General features: G+C 53.4%; 2 protein-coding genes across 2 annotated transcripts; both read left to right on the forward strand.

Moving 5' to 3' along the window:
* Positions 1 to 4395: 4395 nt before the first annotated feature.
* Positions 4396 to 14974, forward strand: ZRANB2 (zinc finger RANBP2-type containing 2). The gene is made up of 10 exons (XM_059853535.1): positions 4396 to 4527; positions 4835 to 4887; positions 5074 to 5182; positions 6806 to 6888; positions 7774 to 7850; positions 8157 to 8294; positions 9085 to 9257; positions 11240 to 11326; positions 12681 to 12845; positions 13367 to 14974. Exons 1-10 carry the CDS (start codon positions 4472 to 4474, stop codon positions 13428 to 13430), a joined length of 1005 nt encoding a protein of 334 aa, XP_059709518.1. The 5' UTR covers positions 4396 to 4471; the 3' UTR covers positions 13431 to 14974.
* Positions 14975 to 15798: 824 nt separating this feature from the next.
* On the forward strand, positions 15799 to 23833 carry PTGER3 (prostaglandin E receptor 3). The gene is made up of 2 exons (XM_059853536.1): positions 15799 to 16682; positions 21114 to 23833. Exons 1-2 carry the CDS (start codon positions 15870 to 15872, stop codon positions 21384 to 21386), a joined length of 1086 nt encoding a protein of 361 aa, XP_059709519.1. The 5' UTR covers positions 15799 to 15869; the 3' UTR covers positions 21387 to 23833.
* Positions 23834 to 26481: the final 2648 nt, after the last annotated feature.

Consider the following 26481-nt stretch of genomic DNA (forward strand, 5'->3'; position numbering starts at 1 on the left):
ATGTGTGACACGTGTGTGACCCCTGAGTGCCCTGTGTTTAGGACACCCTCCCCCACAGAACCAGGACTCCGTGAACATTTGCCAGCTCTTCCATGACTAAAATACATTTAAATATTATTTCAGGTATGTCTGTTGTGATTGGATGTGAGCTCAGCAGGCTTGAATCGTTCCTTAATTATTAAATCAATGAATGCCACGCAGGGTCTGACTCCTGCATGGGTCACACGTTGAGGGAGATCATTCCAAAAGCACAACAGCTTGGGATCATATGGAATCCAGGATGGATGGAGTTGGAGGGACCTCAGAGCTCATCCATGGCAGGGACACCTCCCACTGTCCCAGGTGCTCCAGCCCCAGTGTCCAGCCTGGCCTTGGGCACTGCCAGGATCCAGGGGCAGCCACAGCTGCTCTGGGCACCCTGGGCCTGGGCCTGCCCACCCTCCCAGGGAACAATTCCTCATTCCCAGTATCCCATCCCACCCTCCCAGGGAACAATTCCTCATTCCCAATATCCCATCCCACCCTCCCAGGGAACAATTCCTCATTCCCAGTATCCCATCCCACCCTCCCAGGGAACAATTCCTCATTCCCAGTATCCCATCCCACCCTCCCAGGGAACAATTCCTCATTCCCAGTATCCCATCCCACCCTCTCAGGGAACAATTCCTCATTCCCAGTATCCCATCCCACCCTCTCAGGGAACAATTCCTCATTCCCAATATCCCATCCCACCCTCCCAGGGAACAATTCCTCATTCCCAGTATCCCATCCCACCCTCTCAGGGAACAATTCCTCATTCCCAATATCCCATCCCACCCTCCCAGGGAACAATTCCTCATTCCCAGTATCCCATCCCACCCTCCCAGGGAACAATTCCTGCCCAATCTCTGCTCTAAATCCAAACCTCACCACTTGCTTGACAAGCTCCACATCCAAAGGTGGCACCGGAACAAAGCAGGTCGGACCAGCTGTCCATGGGCATCCTACACCCTGCTGGGAGCCCACACCAACCCCACCCCTGGGGGTGTCTCAGGGCTCCGTGGCACCTGCAGTGCCCACACAGCCCCACATCCACGTCCTGGCTGTCCCAGGAGCCCCCCTGCTCGGTGCAATCCCAGCAGCTCAAAGCAGGCCCACAGCAGCCAGCTCGCCCTGCTGGAAGCACTGCGCTCCTTAAACTCCCAGAGCTGAAATTATTATTATTATTGTGTCTTGGAAGGCATCAACAGTGTATTAAGTGCTTTAAAGTGATGCTTAAAAACCTGGGAGCCCTGAGCTGCTGAGTGAAGAGCGTGGCACGAAGGCAGCACCCCAGGAAGGGCTGGGAAGGGCTGCAGGCACAACCTTCCTTTAATTACCTGCCTTTGATCTTCCTGGCCTTTGTACCATTTAGTTTTTCTTCAGGAAACTGATTTTCAGGGCTCGTTGGTAGGAATTGGCTGTCTAGAGCTGGGCCAATTAAACAGTTTTCTGCACATTGATTCATTCTCAACCGCTCGCTTTCATTACGGTAAAATGATGGCTGATGTATTTCTCATTTACCGGGTTATTATCAATTCCTCAGCCTCGTCTGAAGGCCAAATGTGCTGTGATAGAAACAGGAATCCAATAAAAGTGTTCACAAGCTATTGGGATACGGGGGGAAGATATTTAAATGGAGCTTGGTGGGAGGAACACGGGAAAAGAGGAGCGGCACAATGGAAATCCGAGAGCAAAGCTGCTCCTTCAGTAACAGGAATATCCTGGACAGTCACAGGATTGTGTCGGGGAACTCCAGGTCCCCCTTGGCCACCTGGGCTTTGCTTTAGTCATGATTTAAAGGTTTGGGGCTATTTTTCAGTTCCCAGTTGGCTTTTCAGCTTTTAATCACAGCTGTGGCTGCCCCTGGATCCCTGGCAGTGTCCAAGGCCAGGCTGGACACTGGGGCTGGAGCACCTGGGACAGGGGAAGGTGTCCCTGCCATGGCAAGGTGGCACTGGGGGGGATTTAAATGTCCTTCCCAACCCAAACCGCTCTGGAATGCCATTAAATTTCATAAATATTGGATGAGCAGAGTTTAGCACACGGATTTCATTCCGACATTCCTGCTCAGCCAACATTTTTTGGTACAGAGAAGGAGATCCCAGCAGAAGAATCCCTTCCATCCATCACTCATTAATTTACTCCCCGGGCTGGTTTGCTCTCCCTGGCACGACACTTTCTGATGGATATTCCCACTTCTATGAAAGGCTTTTCCCTAAAGGCACCCGGGAATGGATCAGCTCCAGGCTGTTCCTCCCTGGAGCCCTCGGGAGCAGCTGGGTGGTGCCTGTTGGTCAGGAGCAGGCAGGGAATACTGAGAATATCCTGCTGGCCAGATGTAAAGTTTTGTTGCATTTCTCTCATGGGAAAGAGCTTTAAATAGGAAGAGATGATTAAAATAGATCAATGGCCTGCACTGGTATGGTAAAAAAGATAGTTTGTCTAGTTGGCTTAAACTGAGATGTTTTTAGCCCACAGCAAGGCAGCTCCTTTTCCATAGACTCTCTTTTGTTAATTACTTAGGATTTTCAGCTGCATTGCATGAGCAAAATTAATAGTTTTGCAGAATAAAACTAATAGTTTTGCATAATAAAATGAATAGTTTTGCTGCACCTGCTGCATCCAACAGCTCCATGTCCTGTGCCAGGAGCAGCCCGAGGTCAATCCATGCCCGGTCCCAGGGCCAGCCCCCCACGGTGACACTGGCGGTGTTTCCTATTGATGGGCTGATATCTAAAACACCCCATGGAAAAGCGGGTTTTTCCACGGGAAACAGGCGTTCCTCAAGTGCCACCTGCTGTACTGCCTGCAGCAGGACACGGCAGCGGGGAATCCCTCCAGCAGCCTCTCCTGCCTCATTCCAAATTCCAGCCCAGCCCTTCCCCGGCAGCAGGAAAACACAGCTCTGTCCTTCCTGATTACTGGGGACATTCCCTAGGTGGGAATTTGCACGGCCCCCCGCGCAGAGCAGGTGCCCCAGCGCTGCTTCAGGCTTTTATAAATAAACAGCAATAGCACTGTCATCTCCGCATCACCCTGAGAGGGAGTGATAAAAACCAGCTCCAGAAGCAGATCCCAGATGATTTTTCCACAGGATGTGGCTACAAGAAGGAGAGAGAGAATAAGAAACTGCCAGGGAGGTAACATTTGCTGTAAACAAACACGCAGCAGGGATGTGCTCCAGGAATGCTGGGCCACCTAAGCACAGCAGATCCTGGCAGGTCACACCCAGGCCAGAAAAAAGCAGGAGGGGGGATATCAGAGGTGGTTTGAAAGGAGATATCAGGAGAGCACTGAGGATGGGCACAGCCCTGGCACCCTGGGCACACCCAGGGGACAGAGGACAATGTCCCAGTGCTGGCCCAAACCCACCCACAAACCATGGCATGGATCATTAATCCAAATAAAAATATTTATTTAAGTAACAGATTGACTCCAACACTCCCATATTGATCTTTATCCCAAAGATATTGGGAAAGGTTCTTCCCCAGAGGGTGCTGGCACTGCCCAGATCCCCAGGGAATGGGCACAGCCCCGAGGCTGCCAGAGCAGCTCCAGGAGGGTTTGGACAGCTCTGCCAGGGATGCCCAGGGTGGGATTTGGGGTGTCTGAGCCGGGCCAGGGGCTGGGCTGGGAGATCTTTGGGGTCCCTCCAGCTCAGGATATTCCCTGTGACTCTGTGATATCCGAGTGCTCTCTGTCCCAGGATGTCACTGGGACCGTGAAAACCAGCCCAGCCCGGCGTGTCTGTGCCAAGCAGGGTTTGCGGGGTGGCAGCTCGGAGCCGTCAGCAGCCGGGGCACTGCGGGCTGCTCTGCTGGGGAGGGAACAGCCGAGAGCTTCCGTGAGGGTCTGAGGGACGTGCAGCTGTGAGACCGGGCAGAGACAGAAATACGGAATGGGCTGGGGGCAGAGGAGATTAAACCCCTTAAACCCAGTGCCACCCCTGCCACGGCAGGGACACCTCCCACTGTGCCAGGCTGCTCCAGCCTGGCCTTGGGCACTGCCAGGGATCCACGGCTAGCCACAGCTGCTCTGGGCACCTGTGCCAGGGCCTGCCCACCCTCACACAGCCCCGTCCTGCCCCTCTCCCGTTCCCTTTTGCCGTTCTCCTTTCCTGTTCCCATTCCCTTTCTCATTCCCGTTCCCTTTTCCCTTTTCCATTCCCTTTTCCCACTTTCCCATTCCCTTTTCCCTTTCAGTTTTCCCCTTTCCCGTTCCCGCCCTCGGATCCCCCTCACGCCTCCCCTCCCCTCCGCCAGGGGGCGCTCGCGCCCCGCTCCCGCCCCCGGCGGCCGCGGCTGAGGCGTCCGCGGCGCTGCCTGAGCGGAAGACGCGCGGGCGGGGCAGGGTAGGGCGCAGGCGCGCGGCGGGCAGCCCGCGCGGCGCAGGGCCCGGGTCCTGCGTGTGGCGGCGGCGCTCGGCCCGGCCCGGCTCGGCTCGGCCCGAGATGGCGACCAAGAACTTCCGCGTGAGCGACGGCGACTGGATCTGCCCCGACAAGAAGTGAGGGCACGGCCGGGAGCCGCGCGGAGGAGGGAGCGGGAGCAGGGCAGGGAACGGGGCGCACTTGCAGTGTGGACGGGGAGCGAGGCAGGGAACGGGACCGGGACCGGGACTCCGGGAGCCGCGGCTGCCGGCTCGAGGGGCCACACGGTCCGGGCCCGGCCCGGGCTCAGGGAGCTGGCTCTTGGCGTGGGACAGAGTCGGGTTAAATTGCGGCGCTCGGGGTGAGCCCCCGGCGCTGGAGCCCCGCGCTGCGCGGGTTCCGGCCCCGGTTAATCCCGGCCCTCGTGCTCTGCTCCGTGCCCAGGTGCGGGAACGTGAACTTCGCCAGGAGGACGAGCTGTAACAGATGCGGCAGAGGTGAGTTCCCGGCAGCACACACGCCTTGCCCCCTTGTCTCCTTCTGCCCCGTAAAACAGCACTAAAAATTCTTGTCGAACCCGAAGTTGTTTGAGAAGTCCACTTGTTTTTGTTTAAAAGACCCTGAAATGTTTCCGGTAAGTTCCGAGGCTGCCGTTTCAGGCGCTCTTGTGTCTCTCCCCGCAGAGAAGACGACGGAGGCCAAGATGATGAAGGCGGGGGGGACGGAGATCGGGAAGACGCTGGCCGAGAAGAGCCGGGGGCTGTTCAGCGCCAACGACTGGCAGTGCAAAACGTAGGCTCCGACACACGGCTGCTGCCTCTCCCTGGGAATTCCCTGTGCTGCGGGGACAGCTGGGCTCGGGGCCACAGCCCCGGGCCGTGCTCTGGGGTCAGCCCTCGTTTGCTGCACGTTAATTAATAGAGCAGCAGAAACGGCAGCAGTGCCCAGGAAAAAGGCCAGGTTAGATAAGCTGGGACACTGCCCAGGTTTGGAGGGAATGTGGAGATGGCACTGCCACCCCCATGGCATTGGGAGGTGCTGCCTTCCCTGTGAGGGTGGGCAGGCCCTGGCACAGGTGCCCAGAGCAGCTGGGGCTGCCCCTGGATCCCTGGCAGTGCCCAAGGCCAGGCTGGACACTGGGGCTGGAGCAGCCTGGCACAGTGGGAGGTGTCCCTGCCATGGCAGGGTGGCACTGGCTGGGCTGTGATGTCCCTTCACACCCAAACCAGCTGTGGCTCTGGGATTCTTGGATGTGGCAATTCCAGAGAGCACCTGGCCTGGCACCAGCAGCTCTTCCTTTGTAGCGCAGGGAATGGAGCTGGGAGGGGGCTGGAGCCCAGGAGAGGCTGAGGGAGCTGGGAAAGAGCCCTTCCTGTGCAGCTGTGCTCCTGTCCCTGCTCCTACCCATTGATTTGACATCTTCCCCATGTCTGTCCAGTGCTGTCACCTTCCCGAGTGCTGTGTCCCCACCCTTGTATTCCCAGTCTGAAGGGTAACATTCCCAATCCAAGGATAACATTTTATTCCCAGTCTGAAGGGTAACCTTTTATCCCCAGTCTAAAGGATAATATTCCCAATCCAAGGATAACCTTTTATTCCCAGATAGATTGAAGGATAAGGTTTTATTCCCAGTCTGAAGGATAAAGTTTTTTTCCCATCTGAAGGGTAAGGTTTTATTCCCAGTCTGAGGGATATTTTATCCCATCTGAAGGATGTTTTATCCCCACTCTGAGGGATGTTTAATCCCCAGTCTGAAGGTAAGGTTTTATTCCCATCTGAAGGATAAGGTTTTATTCCCAGTCTGAAGGATGTTTTATTCCCATCTGAAGGATAAGGTTTTATTCCCATCTGAAGGATAAGGTTTTATTCCCAGTCTGAGAGATATTTTATCCCATCTGAAGGATGTTTTATCCCCAGTCCAAGGGATATTTAATCCCCAGTCTGAAGGATAAGTTTTTATTCCCATCTGAAGGATAAGGTTTTATCCCCACTCTGAGGGATGTTTAATCCCCAGTCTGAAGGGTAAGGTTTTATTCCCAACTGAAGGGTAAGGTTTTATTCCCATCTGAAGGATAAGGTTTTATTCCCAGTCTGAGGGATGTTTTATCCCCACTCTGAGGGATGTTTAATCCCCAGTCTGAAGGTAAGGTTTTATCCCCAGTCTGAAGGATAAGGTTTTATTCCCATCTGAAGGATAAGGTTTTATCCCCACTCTGAGGGATGTTTAATCCCCAATCTGAAGGTAAGGTTTTATTCCCAGTCTGAGGGATGTTTTATCCCCACTCTGAGGGATGTTTAATCCCCAATCTGAAGGTAAGGTTTTATTCCCATCTGAAGGATAAGGTTTTATCCCCACTCTGAGGGATGTTTAATCCCCAGTCTGAAGGTAAGGTTTCCATCTCTGTCTCCCTGCAGCTGTGGCAATGTGAACTGGGCGCGGCGCTCGGAGTGTAACATGTGCAACACCCCCAAGTATGCCAAGCTGGAGGAGAGGACAGGTGAGCTGGGGGTGCCCCAGGTGCTGGCACTGCTGGCAGAAAGGGCTCTGGGAATCAGAATGGGCATTCCTTGTTCTCCCTGAAGTGGCACAGTTCATACAAGGTGCAGGTTTTGGCCTCAGTGAGTTTTGGTGCTGAGGGAAGTGGGGGCTCCGAGTGGGAAATCGAGGGATGTTCAGCCTCAGCTGCCCCTGTGTTGGATTTTGATGTCAGGACTTTGGAAGCAATGTTTAATTAATCTGCAGAGGCCTCCTGTGGGCTGGCCATGCACAGATAAGGCTGTTATCTGCTCAGGAGGGCTGGGGCTCAGTTTCAGCTCTCCTGAGGGAACGTGAGCCCAGAGGGAACTGGGGCAGGATCTCCTTACAGCTCCTGCACTCTCCCCTCTGCACCTGGGATCAGGCAGGGAATTCACTGCAGGACTGGAGCAGGGCAGGGAATTTAGAGCACTGGGTGGAACACAAAGGCACAGAAATAAAGGAGCCTAGAGAAGAGCACAGAGCTTATTATTCAAAAGGAAAAACAATATTTCAGTATTGAGTATTGTGAAAATAGTAAAGGATATTAAATAATATAATCATATTTCATATAATTATTATAATTGTAAATAATATATCCACTTATTTATTATTTAAATAACTTAATGAAGTACTTAGTACTTAATTAAGTTGATAAATACTTTTAGTGGTCCTAATCCATTATTTTAATTGGATTTGTGAGAAACTGCATTTAATAAACGTGTGTGGGAACAATTCATGTTCCTCCTGAGATCCTGTTACATCCTTATGGCAGATTTGTGATTCCCTGAGGGTTTCCAGAGCCCCTGTGGAGGTTTCTGTGCTCCAAGCAGCTGAAGGCATTGTGTTGTTTTGCCCCTTTTTCAAGGCTATGGAGGAGGATTCAATGAACGGGAGAACGTGGAATACATAGAGCGGGAGGAGTCTGACGGGGAGTATGATGAGGTAAGGGAGGGGCTGGGATTGCTCTGGGGGGACTCTTGTTGTGTTTTTTAAGGATATCCCATAAAACTGAAATGCACAATGCTCAGATTCCCATTCAGCTCTGTGGAGGCTCGTTGTCCCCAAGACAAATGTCTCTTTGAAAGTTCCTTGTTGCTAATTGATGTTCCATAGCATCCCCTTTCCCTTGGGGCAAGGTCCTATTTAAAATTGATGATTATTTATTTTCTTATAGAAGTGTTATCAAAAATGCAGTTGGTGATTGTTTTTGTTTAAATGCTGTTCTAATCCTGGCACAAAATTCCTCAGTTTGGGCGCAAAAAGAAAAAGTACCGGGGGAAGCCGGTGGGTCCTGCCTCCATCCTGAAGGAAGTGGAAGATAAGGAGTCTGAGGGGGAGGATGAGGAGGATGAGGATGAAGATCTCTCCAAGTATAAATTGGATGAGGTAGGACGGTTTGTTGGCTTGAAGCAGTTTTTAATGATGATTTCAGTGCTGCCCAGGAGCTGGGGAAGGGCTGGTCAGTGTTTTCAGCTGCCTCTATAGCAGAGCTCTGGCAGTAAGGGTGCCCAAAGCTGCTGGAAGAGATGTGCACAAGCTCTGCTTTGTTCTAAATACCTGCACTCAAAAATGGGCAGTTCCTTAAATCATAAATGACAAGCCTGTCTGAGATCAGAACCCAGAGCTCCAAGATCTTTATTTGGAACCTAGATGCATGGTTACCATGTATAGTGAGTGCTCTTGAGTTTTCTTCCTTTTAAAACCACATCAGATTTTTTTTTTTTATAAAATGAAATAAAATATTCTGAGGGCTTTTTTCATCCTGTCTGGGCTATATGGGTATCACTTATTGGATTTTCCACATCTTTGGGCAGCAGCCCTGCAGAGACATGTGCAAATGGTCCTGTTTTACCCAGCAGTCACCAAACTTTGCATGAGATCTGTCTCTGCAGAGTTGGGCTTTGCTTAGAGATTCTGAGAGTGAAAATTCATTTCAAGTAAGTGGTAAAAATGTCTGTGTGCTCATTAACTTCATTAAATAAAGCGGGGGGTGTTGCAGATTTTTTTATTACTGTGGTTCAAAACCAATTTTCAGTCACTCTTAACTGCTAAAAATTGTGGGGTCTCATTCAGCTTTCAAAGGTGGGCAAAGAGCACGAGGTAAAGGCTGGGATAAGTGAAAACTGAAGGGGGGCTCAAAGCATTGCCTGAGTCTGCTGTGTTGTGCCTGTGGCAGGATGAGGATGAAGATGATGCTGACCTGTCCAAGTACAACCTGGATGCCAGCGAGGAGGAGGACACCAACAAGAAGAAGAAGCCGCCGAGGCGCAGCCGCTCCAAGTCCCACTCCTCCCACTCGCGCTCGTCCTCGCGCTCATCCTCTCACTCGAGCTCAAGGTCTAGGTCCAGGTAAACGGGTACAGGTCCAGGGTAACGCCAGGCAAAATGTCAGTATCTGACTTCCTTATTTACTTTGTTTCATTGCCTTACAGTTGTGTGATGATGTGAATAACTCTCCATTTACAGAGGTGGTGATGCTCTGCCTGAGTTGCAGCAGGGAGGCTCTCTGGGGCTTGTTTTAGTGATTGAAGTTGATGTTTGGTGAAATCCTTCAGAGAAATGGAATAATGTAATTTATTTTCAGGTTTTCAGGCTCGTTGGCCATGTGTGGTTCTGTTGTTGAACAGAGGGGGGCACTGCTGGAGTGGGAGGAAGTGGCAGAAGAGGCAGTGACAGTGCAGCCCAGGCAGATTCAGGGAAAGGACACAGTGGGAATATCCTGGGAATAAAGACAAGAAACTTGAACTTGAGTTAATGGCAAGTAACAAAGTTTTAAATGCAGTGGCAGTGTTGTCAGAACCTTCCCATCCCTGGAACTGTCCAAGGCCGGGCTGGACAGGACTTGGAGCAGCCTGGTCTGGTGAAAGGTCTCCCTGCCCATGGAACAGCGAAATGAGATGAGCTCTAAGGTCCCTCCCAACACAAACCACTCTGGAATTCTCTAATAACACTGAAGTTTATAGGAGACCTCACACAGGTGTGCTGGGCAGGCTTAAGCTCTCTCATTGCTATTTAAATTCAGTAATAAATGAACAGTTCAGTCAGTGCTTTGAAATGGGGTGATGTCAATATTGGAGCTTTTGAGCTGCCTTACAGCTCATGCAAGGAGGATCCTGATAATTCAGAACAAGCTCCCAGGGTCATTTATTAAATTCACATCTGTAAAGTTCAAGTTTCTTCTGATCTTCCCGGCTTCATCATTGCCCCTCTGTGCTCTCAGTGCTGTCACTGGCCAAACTCTGCAGCCCCAGCCTCTGGCTTGGCTTCTTCCCATCACTGCTGGCTCTTGCTCCTGCTGCCTCTTCTGTTCCTCAGCCTCCCCTGCTTCCCACTGCTCAGAGCAGTGCTTGGCTGGGAGGCTCCAAGGACATTCAGTTATCTCACCTCTCCATAACTTTGGTCATTAATTCACAAATATTAACAGTGAAGTCGAGAGTAACTTGTCCTAACTGAGATTTCAACTTCCTCTTGAACTTTCTGCTTTTAGCTACAGATAATTGGAAATATCAGTTGCCATTTGTGGATGCCTTTTTTGAGGGTTTTAAAAAGGTTTAAATGTTATTTCCTAGCTAGGAAATGTTCACACTACTGTGTCCTGCCCAGTAAAATGAGAAATTCATGGCAACAGAGGCTGACAGCAAGTTGAATATATTTTACCTGAAAATACTATTAGAATTTGTTATTAGAATTTGTTATTAGAATTTGTTTTCGGTGCTTTTGGTTCCAGTGGTTGCTGGAGCCTGCTGCCATTGTTACATTCCTCTTGTGGTTTGTGCTTTAGAGAAATCCATCAGTGAAAAATTGGGAAATAATTGTGGCCAGTTACAAGTTGTATTGGATATGGCAGTATTTTAGCCCCAAATTAACCGCTTAATTTATAATGCAGGGGAAAATCTTTATGAAAATTTGAAGGTGATTGCAAAGTGGTTGTGAGAAATGGCTGGGGGGAAATTTAGCTGCCCAATCCTAATGCTCTCATCTGCTCTGCCTTTGAAGGAAACTGATGGGTTTCCAGTTAAGGCACAAATTAAAGCATTGATTTCATTAAATAATGAATAGATAGGAAGTTATTTCCTTTTGCCAGATAACTGCAATCCTGTTTAATTGTTGTGCTTTGTTTTGGGAACCATAATCTAAAGCTGATTTTGTAATGTTTTTCATGCTGTGTAGAAGTGTCTGGTTTAAAGGGTGCTGTGGTGATGCTGGGGGCAGGAGGGGACTGGCATTTAGGACTCAGACTGTGTTGCTGCCTCGTGTCTGCTGCTCTCAGGAGCAGTAACTCTGCTAAATGCAAGTCAGACACTGGAAAAAGATCTCCCGTGTTGTTGCAGGTCCCATTCCAGGAGTTCTTCCAGTTCCAGATCGAGATCCCGCTCCAGCTCCAGGGAGCAGTCCCGGTCCCGTGGGTCCAAATCCAGGTGAATGAGGTACCAGCCTGTCCCTGCACAGACACAGGGCACAGGCTGCAGCTGCTCTGGCCCCACCGTAAGGCTGTGCTGCTCAGACGAACATTAACTGCTTTTTATCTTGGAAGTCAGACCTGCTGGGTCTCTGCACCGGGTGTTGCCAGCACAGCTGAGTTCACTGAGGAGCAGAGGTTTTGGTGCGAGAGGTTAAGTCTGGCCTAAGCCGGACGAGCGGACGCCACCGAGCTGCAGTGGAGGAAGAAGGATTTGAGTGCATGGTTCCCTGCTGCAGGCATTTGAGTGCTTTTCCTGTTTCCACTGGGGCTGCTTGAGCTGGAGGAACGTTAGAAATGCCACTGTCCTTCTGGTTTTGTGTTCAGGGGGAGTTCTGCATCTTCCACGAGACAGGGCAGCCGTTCCTGTATAAACCTGGGGGATCATAGGAGAATGTTGGTAGGAAATGGGGGGAGAGGCAGAGAGCAGTCAGAGTGATTTGTGTAGAGCATCACTGAGCTGGACAGGGCACAGGAACAGAAGCACACTTGAGGTGTCCTTGCACAGGCATTCCATTGGCAGAGCATTCCCTCTGTGATGGAATGAGGGGCTGTCCCTTCTCCATGCCTGCAGAGAATCCCAAAATTCTAAATGAGGTTGGGAAGAAGAATCACAAATGGTGCCACCACCCCTTGGGGGCAGGGACGTGCTGTGGATTATCCCGTGAGGGTCAGGATGGAATCCATGCTTTTGGGAAGAGGAAAGGTGTCCCTGTGCCCCACCAGAGGGGCACTGTTTTCCAAGAGATGTTTTTTAATATTCTGACTCTATTCTGAGAGGCTTTTTGCAGTATTTTGGTTGAGGAAGGTTTTATTCTCTTCACAAATGTAGTGTGAGATCTGTAAATATAGCAGCTGGATTTGATGCTGTTTGTTCAGATGAACATGCAGTGTGAAATGTCCATTAGGATAAAGTGAACCATGGTAAATCAGCTTTAGGTCTTTGGTTTCCGGGTTATTCTGATGTGTGAATTTAACTGCTGAGGATGGTCCTTACAGAGGCAACTTCCCAGCAGCCTCCCAGTGCTTTTTTTGCCAAAATGGCTCACTTTGGTGCATGCTAGGAGGAGCTTTCCAAACCATTGGTGGCCCATTTATCAGGAAACACTACTTAGCAGAATTTCTTAGGCAAGCTGCCCTGGCAGTAGCAGTGTTCTTGGCAGAGTAAGTATGGAAGCCTCTCATGTTTATTTTCCATACCCTTGGAGAAAACAGAGTAGTGAATGTTCATGAAAACTGTCTCTGCTTGTTCTGTCTTTGTGCCTTCTCCATGTTCCCAGAATTAAATGTGGTTTATTTCTCGATCAATAAAGATCCAGCTCCAGGTCCTACAGGGGGTCTTCCACCCCAAGGAAAAGATCTTGCTCCAGCTCTCGCTCCTCGTCTTCCCCCGAGAGAGGCAAGAAGCGAAGCCGCTCTAGATCCTCTTCCTCTGGTGATCGCAAAAAAAGGCGCTCGAGATCACGGTCACCCGAAAGGTTTGGGTTTATGTAGAATAAGAATGGCTGTATTGAGATGTGTGCTGGTTTATTGTAATTATCCAAGGACTGAGATTCACTGGGAAGCTGTTGAATCTGAGCAGTTTTTCTCATAGTAAAAGTAGTTTCCTCACTTACCCTACTCTTACTTTTGTTAACCCCTCTGTAATTGCTTTTTTTTTTAAATAATTTTCCCCCTCCAATGAAAGGCCTCCTGGTAGGAGCATGTTCTGTATAAACACCTGGCTCACCCTTCTTTCAGTGTGTGACAGTGTTAATGTGTTCATTACTGAATTATTTTCTTAAGTAAATACTGTATTGAAATAGAAACTGTATTCTACTCTCAGTATTAAACTTAGACTTTTAGTGTTAAATTAGCGGCTTAAAGTTACTTGTATATTTTTGTAAGGCCCCCATGAGATATACTTGGCTTCCAGCTATGATAGGATGCTGCTCAAAGTGGGTGCCAGGATGAATCTGAGCTCATTTCTGTGCATGCTTTCTCCATTTGTATCTTGCAGACGCCGCAGATCTTCCTCCGGATCCTCCCATTCTGGTTCCCGTACGAGTTCTAAAAAGAAATAATGTGTAAAAGCTCACACTTACAAAAACCCACCAAAATTCCAGTCAGTGCATGAGACATTTTTAAGAAGTTGGTGTCTTACTTGGTCAGAAGTGCTCAATCTGCTAGTAGAGGTGCATGTCTGTCCTGGCTTTCTGGCAAACTGCAGCTTTGTTCATCCATCACCCAAACCCGCAGTAGCATTTTAAGCCATAAACTCCCCGGCACAGGGGGAAGTTCTGTGGTGTGGGGGGGTTTTGTTATTTTTCAAGATCAGTTCCTCCATTCCTGGCTCCCTCAGCTGGAGGAGCAGGTTGGGAATGTCCTGGCACAGCTCTTTGTGCGAGGAGGAAGCCGTGAGTTTTCCAGAGCAGGATGGAGCTCCCGTGGGACCACAGCAGGGGCAGGGCTGGGGGCACCTGGGGCCAGCAGTGGGGCCTTGGGCTGAGCAGTTTTTGTTTTGCCACGTAGCAGTGCCAGTGCAGATGGACACCCCTCTCTAGCAGCTCAAACCCCCAGTCCAACATGATTCCAGAGGGAATTAGCCTCATTCCTGGCGAGGGAGGACGTTTGCAGCCAGCACAGTGCTGTGGCTGTGGTGGTTTCCAGAGCCCGGACTCCGGGATCCCTCCTTCCAAACGGATCGGTTGGGACCTGCTCTTGGGCTGGAGGAGTATGGAACTGGCTCCTTGGAATCAAGGGAAGCTTCTGCAGGCCGCCTGTAAAATTTCCTTTGGGGCTGACTAAAATTTTCAAGGTATCTTAATTTTATTTTTCTTTAAAAAATGAGAATGAATAAACTGTGTAGAAAGTTCTGGCATCTTCAACGTCTTCTTCATCGATCATTCTTTTTCCCTTCCACATAATTTATGGCTTAAAATGCTTTATGGAATCCATTTGAGTATAAAACTTGGTCTCTCTTGAGCTCCGTTTGGTTAAGAAAGGTTTAAGTTTCTTCAGTGCCATCACAAGGTAAGTATGGTAAGGAAAACTCTTCTTCTTAAGCAAGCAAAGAGCAATATACCTTCATTTATTTCAGTAATAAAACTGCCAGATTTGCTGCTTGTTTTGATAAACTGCACAGAAACAAACGGAGCAAAATCGAAAAACTCCATTCTGCTTTTTTTTTTCTCTTTTTTTCTCTTTTTTTTTTTTTTTTTGAGCCATGTCTTTTGGACTGGTCTAGAAGCAAAATGTTTTTGGTGTAGAGGTATTTTGATAAATCTTTGCAGAAAAAATGCAGTTTCCTCTTTAATGCTTTCTTTTCTCTCTAATTTCCATGCTAAGTGTGTGTAGGTTGCACAAGAGCAGGTTAGTCTGTAACTGTGCCTCTGACTTCAACGTCCAACTAAACTGTAAAACCAGATCAAGTAGACGCTCTGTTGTTAGCCTTGGGTTTTCTTGTGCTTTGTATTCCAATTGTTGCTGTACTTAACAGATGGGAGGTTTGAAATTTAGCAACTGATAGGCCACAGGCAAAGGAGGAGGAGGATGGTTCATTTGGCTTAGAGAACGTGTGAGGCAAAATGATGCTGTAGACAAGTGTAAATAAAACCTGTGAGTCAACTGTGCTCGAGTGCTTTGTCTTGGGGACACTCGGACTTCCCGGTGGCCTGCACGGACCCTGGTCCCTGTCACCTGCACGGACCCTGGTCCCTGTCACCTGCGCTGACCCTGGTCCCTGTCACCTGCACGGACCCTGGTCCCTGTCACCTGCGCTGACCCTGGTCCCTGTCACCTGCACGGACCCTGGTCCCTGTCACCTGCGCTGACCCTGATCCCGCGAGTCGGCTCACCTGGCCCACGGATCCCACATGTTCACATTGTTGCAATCCTTTAAGTCTTAAAAATAATTTTTAATTTCAAAGCAAAAGACTTATAAAACTTAGAGGTGTTTTCACAGAATGATGGAATATCTTGGGCTGGATGGGACCCACAGGGATCATTGATCCAGACCCCCCAGTAATCCCACCCTGGGCATCCCTGGCAGCGTCCAAACTCACCCGGAGCTCTGGCAGCCTCGGGGCCGTGCCCATGCCCTGGGGAGCCTGGGCAGAACCTTTCCCAATATCCACCCTGAGCTCCCCCGGCTCAGCCTGAGGCCGTTTCCTCTGCTCCTGTCCCTGTTCCCTGGAGCAGAGCCCGACCCCCCGGCTGTCCCCTCCTGGCAGGAGCTGTGCAGAGCCACAAGGGCCCTCTGAGCCTCCTCTGCTCCAGGCTGAGCCCCTGCCCAGCTCGCTCGCTCCCTGCCCGGCCCCGTTCCCGCTCCATCCCCTCGGGCTCCGTCCGCTCCCGCTCCGCCTCTCCCGGCCCCGGGGCGGGTCCCGGTCCCGCCCGTCCCTCCCATAAAGCGGCGGCGCGGCGCTGCCGGCTCCGTGCCCGCTGCGTGTCCGCTCCATGCGGGCTCTGCCGGCTCCGTGCCTGCTCCGTGCCCGCTCCATGCGGGACCTGCCGGTTGCGGGATGAGCCCCTGGCAGCAGCGCCCGCCCAACGCCAGCGCGGCCGGCGGGCCGGGCCCGCGGGGGAACGGCACGGGCCGGGCGGCGGAGCGCGGCAGCGCCGTGTCCGTGGCCATCCCGCTGACCATGATGCTGACGGGCGTCGTGGGCAATGCCATGGCCATGCTGCTCGTGTCCCGCAGCTACCGCGCCAAGGGCAGCCGCAGGAAGCGCTCGTTCCTGCTGTGCATCGGCTCCCTGGCGCTCACCGACATGCTGGGCCAGCTGCTCACCAGCCCCATCGTCATCTCCGTGTACCTGTCGGGCCGGCCCTGGGCGGCCATGGACCCCTCGGGCCGCCTCTGCGACTTCTTCGGCTTCAGCATGACGGTGTTCGGGCTGTGCCCGCTGCTGATCGCCAGCGCCATGGCCGTGGAGCGGGCGCTGGCCATCCGCGCCCCGCACTGGTACGCCAGCCACATGAGCCCGCGGGCCACCGAGCGCGGCCTGGCCGCCATCTGGGCCGCCGGCGTGGCCTTCGCGCTGCTGCCGCTGGCCGGGCTGGGCCGCTACGCGCTGCAGTGGCCCGGCACCTGGTGCTTCATCAGCACGGCCGGCGGCAGCGCCTTCGCCGCCGCCTTCGCCGCGCTGGGGCTGCTGTCCCTCGTGGTCACCGGCGCCTGCAACCTGGCCACCATCGAGGCGCTGGTGTCGCGCTGCCGCGCCAAGGGCGGCGCGGCGCAGCCCGGCTCGCGGTGGGGCCGCATCGCCACCGAGACGCTGCTGCAGCTGCTGGGCATCATGTGCGTGCTCTCGGCCTGCTGGACACCGCTGCTGGTAGGTGACCCCCGGGCTGCCCTCGGCATCCTCGGGGCGGGAGCCAGCGGGGCCGGCACGCGGAGCCTCCGGGGGACATCCATGGACAGCCCCTCGGGAGGACAGCAGGGACAGGGACAGGGACAGGGACAGGGGTGCGAGCGTGGGACGGGTGTAGGAGAGGAGCTGGGAGAGGTCCCAGAGGGGGACATCCATGGACAGCCCCTCGGGAGGACAGCGGGGACAGGGACAGGGACAGGGACAGGGACAGGGGTGCGAGCGTGGGACGGGTGTAGGAGAGGAGCTGGGAGAGGTCCCAGAGGGGGACATCCATGGACAGCCTCTCGGGAGGACAGCGGGGACAGGGACAGGGACACGGGTGCGAGCGTGGGACGGGTGTAGGAGAGGAGCTGGGAGAGGTCCCAGAGGGGGACATCCATGGACAGCCCCTCGGGAGGACAGTGGGGGCAGGGACAGGGGTGCAGAGCTTGGCACGGGTGTAGGAGAGGAGCTGGGAGAGGTCCCAGACGGGGACATCCATGGACAGCCCCTCGGGAGGACAGTGGGGACAGGGACAGGGGTGCAGAGCTTGGCACGGGTGTAGGAGAGGAGCTGGGAGAGGTCCCAGAGGACAGCCGAGTGCAGGGAAAGCAGCTGCAGGAACCAGAGATTAAAGGAGGAGAAGAAGGTTCTTGTGCAGAGGAGAAAAGGGGGATGTGAGGAGAGTCTCTGGGAGCAGGGCACTGCAGCCGGATGGGATTTAGGGGCTTTTGTTTGCTCCCACCTTGCAGCAAAACTTCTGTCAGTGTTTTATGAGAAAACGCACAAGCCGTGACTCTGTGAGTGCCTTGTGGCTGGCAGCCCGCTGTGTTTCAGTTACAGCAGCCTTCAGGGCTTGTCCAGCCTGGCCTTTAAGGATCTTTGCATTGCTTTCCACTATTTTATTATTCCTTCTTTAAGAACCTCCCCTCGTGATGTAGGAATGGGGGAGACAGAAGTCACATCTTCGCTGTGTGGGACCGGGGCACACCCGGGGCTCTGGAATCCCAAAGGCTGGGTTATTCTATCAAGGACTAGTAGGATTTTTGGAAAATTTGTTCTTGGGCTCTCTGAGCAGGATGGGCTGAAGCTGGTTGAGGAAATGCTGAGGTTATGTGAAAGATTCTTTCTGGCTGGAGAAGGAGTTTTCTTCTTGTCCTGTCACCCCTGAGGGTTCCACCAGCCTCGTGGCTTGAGAGGAGAGCCCTGAGGTGGGGGAAGAGCTTCCTCCTCCCTCAAACCCAGGTAAACCAGTGAGGAAGCAGAAATTCTGATGGTTTGGTGCCCTGGGCATTTCTGTGGTTTCAGAGGCAGGAGTCAAGCCACAGGCACGAGGGAATTCATCAGCACTTCCCTTCCCTCAGCAGCAGCAACACTTGGAGGTGTGCAACTTCTTCTGTGGGGTTCTCACAATCCAGACTCATGGCTGCGGGGGTGTTTTTACAAATGCACCTCCATTTTTGTACATAAACCTCCATTTACATGCTCCCCAACCTGTTCTGTACCCCCCTGAAGTGCAGGTCAGGAATTAGAGACCAGACTTTTGGAGAAGTGAGCACGGAGAATGCAAATGCCTTTTCAGTGAAAGCCAGCTCGTAGCAATCATTTAACCCCTAGCTGCAGCACTCAGCAGTTGTAAGAAACAGCTGAAATGGAAATCTGGCGCTTTACAGAGGAGGTTTTTGTGTTTCTGTTGTTTTTTTAAAGACATCTGAGTTTTGTAACTGAGAACTAATGGATCCTGGCAGCTGCTGCTGTGAGGTAAACAACGCCCTCGCCACACACGGTATTTTTAGAGCTGATCTGTTGATGTAAACGACAAAATCAAATGTGATTTAGCGGCAGGGGGAAAGCTCTGACATCGTGGCTGTGCTCTGGAGGGCTCCTTGCAGTGTCCTGCAGGCCTGGCTCTCCGCTGGCCTGGGGAGGAGGGAGGAGAGCAGACAGTGCAGGAGTTGTTTCCTTTTTCCAGGCACACAGGAGGAGTCGCAGGGAGCACCTGGGAGAACACCCCGCTGCAGGGTGGTGTTGCTGGTTTCCAGTTCACACTGACCTGTTTGTTTTGGAGCCTGTACTGACAGGACTCAGGGAATGGCTTCCCAGAGGGCAGGGTTAGATGGGATATTGGAAGGAATTCCTGGCACAGGGTGTCCAGAGCAGCTGGGGCTGCCCCTGGATCCCTGGCCAGGCTGGACATTGAGGCAGCCTGGGACAGGGGGAGGTGTCCCTGCCATGGCAGGGGTGACACTGGGTGGGATTTAAGGTCCCTCCATTCCCAAACCAGTCTGTGAGTCTGGGATAGCCCCTGAGCAGGAAGGAAGCAGACAAATGACCCCAAGGTGAAATGGAGCAAGCTGTTCCTTGATTTCACAGAAACGCCACCACAGCGCAACCTGGAATTATAATAATAATAATTTTGGAATTCCAGCTACAAAATTATTCCTTCCCAGAGTTGTTCCCCAGTTATTTAAAGCCAAAATGCTCAGAAGTTCTGCTGCTCTTCCTGTTAAAATACTTCTGCTCCTTATCCCTCCTGGCAGACAGAAATTACAGACGTATAAAACCACACTCATGATAACAATAAAGTTTTGGCTGCTCTTGTTGAATAAATCCAATCATTTTGAGCCAGATTTTTAATGGCATGAATTATGTTGACTTTATTCCACCTGATGTTGTTCCTCTGCCTTGTGCAGGCTTTTAATCCATTTAGAAGACCAATACAGGCCATGATAAACAACCTCTAATGATATCAAACAAACAAAATTTCCAGTAGAGCAGCTGTTGGCCCAACAACTACTGCAATAAAGGGATATTACGTAATAAAACCAGAAAAGAGCTGCAGTTGTGTGCTTGGGAAATGTATTTTGATTAGCCTGGTGGTTTTGGAGCGCCATCTGAAAAAGAGATGGCAGAGTCTGGACAGGGCCAGTGTGTGAAGAGCCAGGGAAGTGGTCAGGTTCTGGCAGTATGGGTCTGGTGCTCCAGTGGCTCCTGATGTGCTCTGGGTCTGTGTCCGTGTTTTTACAAAGCTCTGCATCCCTGTTTTCACAAGGCTCTATCCATGGCCACGTCGGTCAATGAAATGTCGTGGGTAGAATCCTCAGCTGCTTCTGTTTAAAGAAACAAAAACAATCCTGTGCTGTCCACGCTGCCCTGCCCTCCAGACTCAGCCCAGGCTTTCCAAGGTCAACACATGGTTATTGATCTGGCACCCAGAATATCCCTTTGAGTGGAAAAATCCTCCCTGGAGCCTCTGCTCCCGGTCACTGTGGCTCCGGCTGTCCCAGCCTGTGGGGACAGCAGCAGCCCAGCTGTGACCTTTGTGGTGACACAGCTCTGAGGAGCTTCCTGTGGGATTGCAGGTTGGCCTGCCTCTTTTCAAGGGCCGGGACTGGCAGTGATTCCCAGCGGGTCTGCTCCCTCGGGCTGTTCCCAGCAGCTTTGGGCCTGGCTGCCAGTTTATCTGGGGCTGGAAGGGCTGGGAGTGCTGGGCAGAGCTGGAGGTGCCCCGGGGCAGTGCTGGGGGTGCATTCATTGCTGTGGCACTGGGAGCACACACAGCAGGATGGACAGACAGCCCCACGGGGGGCACACACAGCAGGATGGACAGACAGCCCCACTGGGGGCACACACAGCAGGATGGACAGACAGCCCCACTGGGGGTACACACAGCAGGAGGGACAGACAGCCCCACTGGGGGCACACACAGCAGGATGGACAGACAGCCCCACGGGGGGCACACACAGCACAGTGACAGCCCCACTGGGGGCACACACAGCACAGTGACAGCCCCACTGGGAGCACACACAGCAGGATGGACAGACAGCCCCACTGGGGGCACACACAGCACAGTGACAGCCCCACTGGGGGCACACACAGCAGGATGGACAGACAGCCCCACTGGGGGCACACACAGCACAGTGACAGCCCCACTGGGAGCACACACAGCAGGATGGACAGACAGCCCCACTGGGGGCACACACAGCAGGATGGACAGACAGCCCCACTGGGAGAACACACAGCACAGTGACAGCCCCACAGGGGGCACACACAGCACAGTGACAGCCCCACTGGGAGCACACACAGCAGGATGGACAGACAGCCCTGTTCTACAGGGATCCCAGGCAACACACTTGCACAGTTGGCGCCTCCAAGTCATGCCCAGGAAAGATTTGCCACCAGAAAAAGGATCTGTTCAGGAAAACGAGGTGTTCAGGAGCCCTCCCACAGAATCCCATACAGGCTGGGGTTGGGAGGGACCGTAAGCTCAGGCAGTTCCACGGGCAGGGACACCTTGCACCATCCCCGGCTGCCCCGAGCCCTGTCTGGGACACTGCAGGGATGCAGGGGCAGCCCCAGCCTGCTGTGCGGTGCCCCGCAGGCAGCAGCCCCTGACGGTGTCCCCTCTGGCAGGTGACCATGCTGCGAATGGTGTCGGAGCACGGGGCCGGGCCGTGCCGGGGCTGGCAGCGCTGGGAGCCGCGCAGGGAGTGCAACCTGCCGCTGACGGCCGTGCGCCTGGCCTCGCTCAACCAGATCCTGGACCCCTGGGTGTACCTGCTGCTGCGCCGCATCCTGCTGCGCAAGTGCCGCCAGGCCGCCAGCGCCGTGTCCCGCTGCTCCAACGCCGAGTGCCGGGACAGGGCCCTCACCCTGTCCGAGGAGATCCGCCGCACCGCCGCCTGAGGGGCCTGCACCGCAGCCTGAGGGACGTCCCGCAATGGCCTGAGGGACATCCCGCAATGACCTGAGGGACATCCCACAATGGCCTGAAGGACCTGCACTGCGGCCTGAGGGACGTCCCGTAACGGCCTGAGGGACCTGCACTGCGGCCTGAGGGATATCCCGCAATGGCCTGAGGGACCTGCACTGGCCTGAGGGACCTGCACTGCGGCCTGAGGGACATCCCGCAATGGCCTGAGGGACATCCCGCAATGGCCTGAGGGGACGTCCCACAATGGCCTGAGGGACATCCCGCAATGGCCTGAGGGGACATCCCACAACAGCCTGAGGGACCTGGACCGCGGCCTGAGGGACATCCCACAATGGCCTGAGGGACATCCCACAATGGCCTGAGGGACATCCCACAATGGCCTGAGGGACGTCCCACAACGGCCTGAGGGACCTGCACCGCGGCCTGAGGGACGTCCCACAATGGCCTGAGGGGATATCCCGCAATGGCCTGAGGGGACATCCCACAACGGCCTGAGGGGACATCCCGCAGTGGCCTGAGGGACATCCCACAACAGCCTGAGGGACCCGCACCGCAATGGCCTGAGGGACATCCCGCAGTGGCCTGAGGGACATCCCACAATGGCCTGAGGGGACATCCCGCAACGGCCTGAGGGGACATCCCGCAATGGCCTGAGGGGACACTGCACAGAGGCCTGGGGGACACTGCAGTGGCCTGGGGAACACTGCACCATGGCCTCTGGGACTCTACAGTGGCCTGAAGGGACATCCCACAATAGCCCGAGGGACATCACACAATGGCCTAGAGGGACATTGCACAAGACCTGAAGGACATTCCACTGCAGCCTGAAGGACATCCCACAATGTCCTGAGGGACACTCTGCAGCAGCCTGAGGGGACATTCCCACAGCGCTGAGAGCCACGGCCACCTGGAAACCCTCCTGGGAATCTGCTCTGCACTGGCACCCCCTCACAGTGTCACTGCTTGGACCCAGAGTGCCACATTCTTCCTGCAAGGTGCCACAAGTGCTGGGATACAGCAGGACAGGACACTCCATGGTCACTGGTGGCTGAGCTGCACAACGGGATGGGGACATGGTCCCTGCAGAACGAGATAAGGGACATTCCACAGTCACTGCAGACGGGATGAGGACATCCCATGGTCACTGCAGAACGAGATAAGGGACATTCCACAGTCACTGCAGACAGGATGAGGACATCCCATGGTCACTGCCACTCGTGGCTGAGCTGCAGAGTTGGGTGAGAACATCCCATGGTCCCTGCAAACAGGACAAGGACATTCCATGGCCACTGCCACTCGTGGCTGAGATGCACAGGGGAGCTCTTGTGGGCCTGAAGTAGAGCCTGAGAGGGCCTCTCTTGTTTTAAGGTGGAAAAAATTGCTTTCCTGACAGCCAACAGATTCTAGAGAAGGAGTTAGTGAGAATGTTATTCAGTAACATTCCTGAGAATGTTCGATACTAACATTATCTCCTTCAGAGCATCCTTCCTCATTTTTTCTGGAGAGGCAAGAGGAGACAGGGAGAAAAATCACTGGGAATAAGGAAAAAAACCCGAAATTTGATTGGATTTCAGTGTCTTAAAACTGAGCAGGGGTGGTGGCAGTGATGGAACATCCATCCCTTCCAGGAACTGAAGGCAGCACGAGTCTCCTGAGTCACAGATACGTCCTGATAAACACTCATCCGCATGGCAGCTGAAGGGAGCTCGAGGAGGATTAGCACTGGGGCAAGGGAAGAAATCCCTGATTTTTCCCTGTGGAATGCCCAGACAGGCTGGAATTGCTACTTGCACAGCACCCTCAGAGCTGCTGGGGGCAGAGGGAGAGGGGCTGGAGCAGGGACTGCAGCTGGTCCTCCCGGGATCAGTGAGAGCCAGAGCCACTGCTCCCAGGGAATGCCCCTGTACAGGGGCTGTGTGAGGAATGGGGATGGCACTCTGTTCCTGCAGTGCCCTACGGAGTGCCCACAGCAGCACCCCAAAGAGTTCAGCTCCTCCTCCAAAAACACAAACGGGGCAGCTCTGGGAGCTTTTAATCTGCAGCAGACTGGAAGCAGGGGGTGGAAGTGTGTGAATTTGTCAGGTCTTTTCCCAAAGAAACTTCCATGGTTTAGTTACAAACTCAGTTCCAATCCATTTGTGCCACACCTGAAGTTTATTTTTTAAAAAAAGCTGTGTCTTAATGCATTTTGGTCACCCTTTTGGAGCTGACAGCCTCTCATGTCTCCTGTTTTGTGGCCTTCGGGGTGAAGTTAAATGCAAATACAATAAAATACAGCTTATATTCCATGTGCCAGGCGCTGTGGAATTCAGGGGTCTTGCAGGCAAATGAAGTCCTGCATCTGTGAGGAATTTCTTGCACAAAACCTTTACTTTTACTCTATTTAATTTGTTTATAAAAGTAACTCCTCAGCAAAGAATCCGTGCCTTCATTTTTGTTCTGTATTGTCCAATTCTTATCCACTTAAATCTGATTTTTTCCAGGTGATGTCTGAGTCCAGCCTAAAAGCCAAGGTTTAGCTGTAATTGAAGGCCCAGCCTAAAAGTAATGGATTAAATGCCTTTTTTAGTTAGAGTTGCTGGACCCTGCTCTGTGCTGAGCTACTCCTGGGTGTAACAACTACAGGTTCATCAGAGCTTCAGTTACTGGGTGTTGCTTTAAGGGAAAATACGGGTTCTTTCTGCTTGAAAAAGCGCCTTGCTGCAGTCAGACTGTCTTGTTGGAATGATGTGGGGCTGGAAAAAGCCTGTGGTGTGCAGAGGATCCCTTTTGTTCCTTCTGTGTACTTTTCCTTTGGGAAAGAGCTCAGCAGAGCCGCTCACTTGTGAAATATGTCGGGATGACCTCAGCCGCCTGCAGCAGCCCTGGCCGGCACATTCCTGGCTCCCGGGTTGTCTGGGATCAGGCTGGGATGGAGAGGAGTTCTGGGAGGAAGAGGGAATCCACCCCTGTGGTCTGCTCCTTACAGGAGGAGCAGGGTGCTGTGTCTCTGAGCACCGTGGATCCCGCATGGAAAACCAGGAATGTGACACTGGGAAGGGTCCTCCAGCAGATTAGGGGCAGCTGGTTCTTAATATGGGCGTGGTTTCACTCCAGTTCTCATCAAACTGTGCCTTTTGTCATGAATATTCAGGGTTTGGGGTGGGCACTTCTGTCCCTCCGTGCTGGGCTAAAAGGAAGAAGGTACTTCATCAAAATGGAAAGGGACGGAGCTTTGTCCAAGTGGGAAGGGATGGGAGCTTTACCCAAGTGGGAAGGGATGGGAGCTTTATCCAAATGGGAAGGGATGGGAGCTTTGTCCAAGTGGGAAGGGATGGGAGCTTTACCCAAGTGGGAAGGGATGGGAGCTTTATCCAAGTGGGAAAGGATGGGAGCTTTGTCCAAGTGGGAAGGGATGGGAGCTTTGTCCAAATGGGAAGGGATGGGAGCTTTACCCAAATGGGAAGGGATGGGAGCTTTACCCAAGTGGGAAGGGATGGGAGCTTTACCCAAGTGGGAAGGGATGGGAGCTTTACCCAAGTGGGAAGGGATGGGAGCTTTGTCCAAGTGGGAAGGGTGGGAGCTTTATCCAAGTGGGAAGGGACGGGAGCTTCCTGCTTGTTTTCAGGAGAGGAGTGGGAGCTGTGCCCTCCAGCCACGGCTCTGTGAGGGGCTGCCCTTCCTAAAGCCGATCCAAGGAGCTGAAGTGCACCTGGAGCTTCCATTCCCACGTTCAGGGCACGGGAAGCTGTTTGTGGCGTGTTTCTTTGACAATGCCTTTTCAGCCTGCTCTCTCTGTGTTGTTTGGGAGCTGCAGGGCACAGAAGATCCACCTGGAGATGATGGTGTGCCTGCAAGCCACCCGAGTGTGTCCCAAAGCCGAGCGTGTTGGGCCAGGGAGAATGAAAACCAGAGTGACCCTGGCGTGTGCTGGGTTTCTGTGGGAGCTGCTGGGGTGGGGCCAGAGCAGATCTTATCTGCCCCGTGATCCAGGAACTGCCTGTGGGAGCTGCTCTGCTGGGAATTCCAGCCCAGGGATCCCCTGGGGAGCACAGCACCTGCACCCCGACCCCAAACCTTCCAGGGATCTCCTGGGGAGCACAGCACCTGCACCCCGACCCCAAACCTCCCAGGGATCCCCTGGGGAGCACAGCACCTGCACCCCGATCCCAAACCAGCCTGGGATCCCCTGGGGAGCACAGCACCTGCACCCCGATCCCAAACCAGCTCAGGGATCCCCTGGGGAGCACAGCACCTGCACCCCGACCCCAAACCAGCCTGGGGATCCCCTGGGGAGCACAGCACCTGCACCCCGACCCCAAACCAGCTTGGGGATCCATTGGGGAGCACAGCACCTGCACCCCGACCCCAAACCTCCCAGGGATCCATTGGGGAGCACAGCACCTGCACCCCGACCCCAAACCAGCATGGAGATCCCCTGGGGAGCACAGCACCTGCACCCCGACCCCAAACCTCCCAGGGATCCCCTGGGGAGCACAGCACCTGCACCCCGACCCCAAACCAGCCTGGGGATCCATTGGGGAGCACAGCACCTGCACCCCGACCCCAAACCAGCCTGGGGATCCATTGGGGAGCACAGCACCTGCACCCCGACCCCAAACCAGCCTGGGGATCCCCTGGGGAGCACAGCACCTGCACCCCGACCCCAAACCTCCCAGGGATCCCCTGGGGAGCACAGCACCTGGGACTGGGACCTGCACCCCAATCCCAAACCCAGCTCAGGCTCTGCTGTATCCCAGCAGAGGTGAATCATCTGCAGCCCCCCTGCCAAGGCTGCTCCCATGTTTTTATCCCATTATTCCAATTATTTTACTGGTTTTTTGCATTTTGGAATTTAACAGGAACTTTTTGAGCTCCTCAGGCAGGGTGACACAGGGGAGCAGCACTGGGATGGGCACCCCAGCCCAGCAGAATGGGAAATCCCTGATTGCCACTGGGTCTGAACTAACACAGGAGCTCCAGGCAGGCAAATCCCAGAATCCCTGAGGCTGGAAAAGCCCTCCCAGACCACTGAGTCCAACCTGTGACCAATCCCCAGCTTGTCACCAGCCCAGAGCACTGAGGACT

Source organism: Haemorhous mexicanus, chromosome 9 (assembly GCF_027477595.1).
Source record: "Haemorhous mexicanus isolate bHaeMex1 chromosome 9, bHaeMex1.pri, whole genome shotgun sequence".
Classification (NCBI taxonomy): Eukaryota; Metazoa; Chordata; class Aves; order Passeriformes; family Fringillidae; genus Haemorhous; species Haemorhous mexicanus.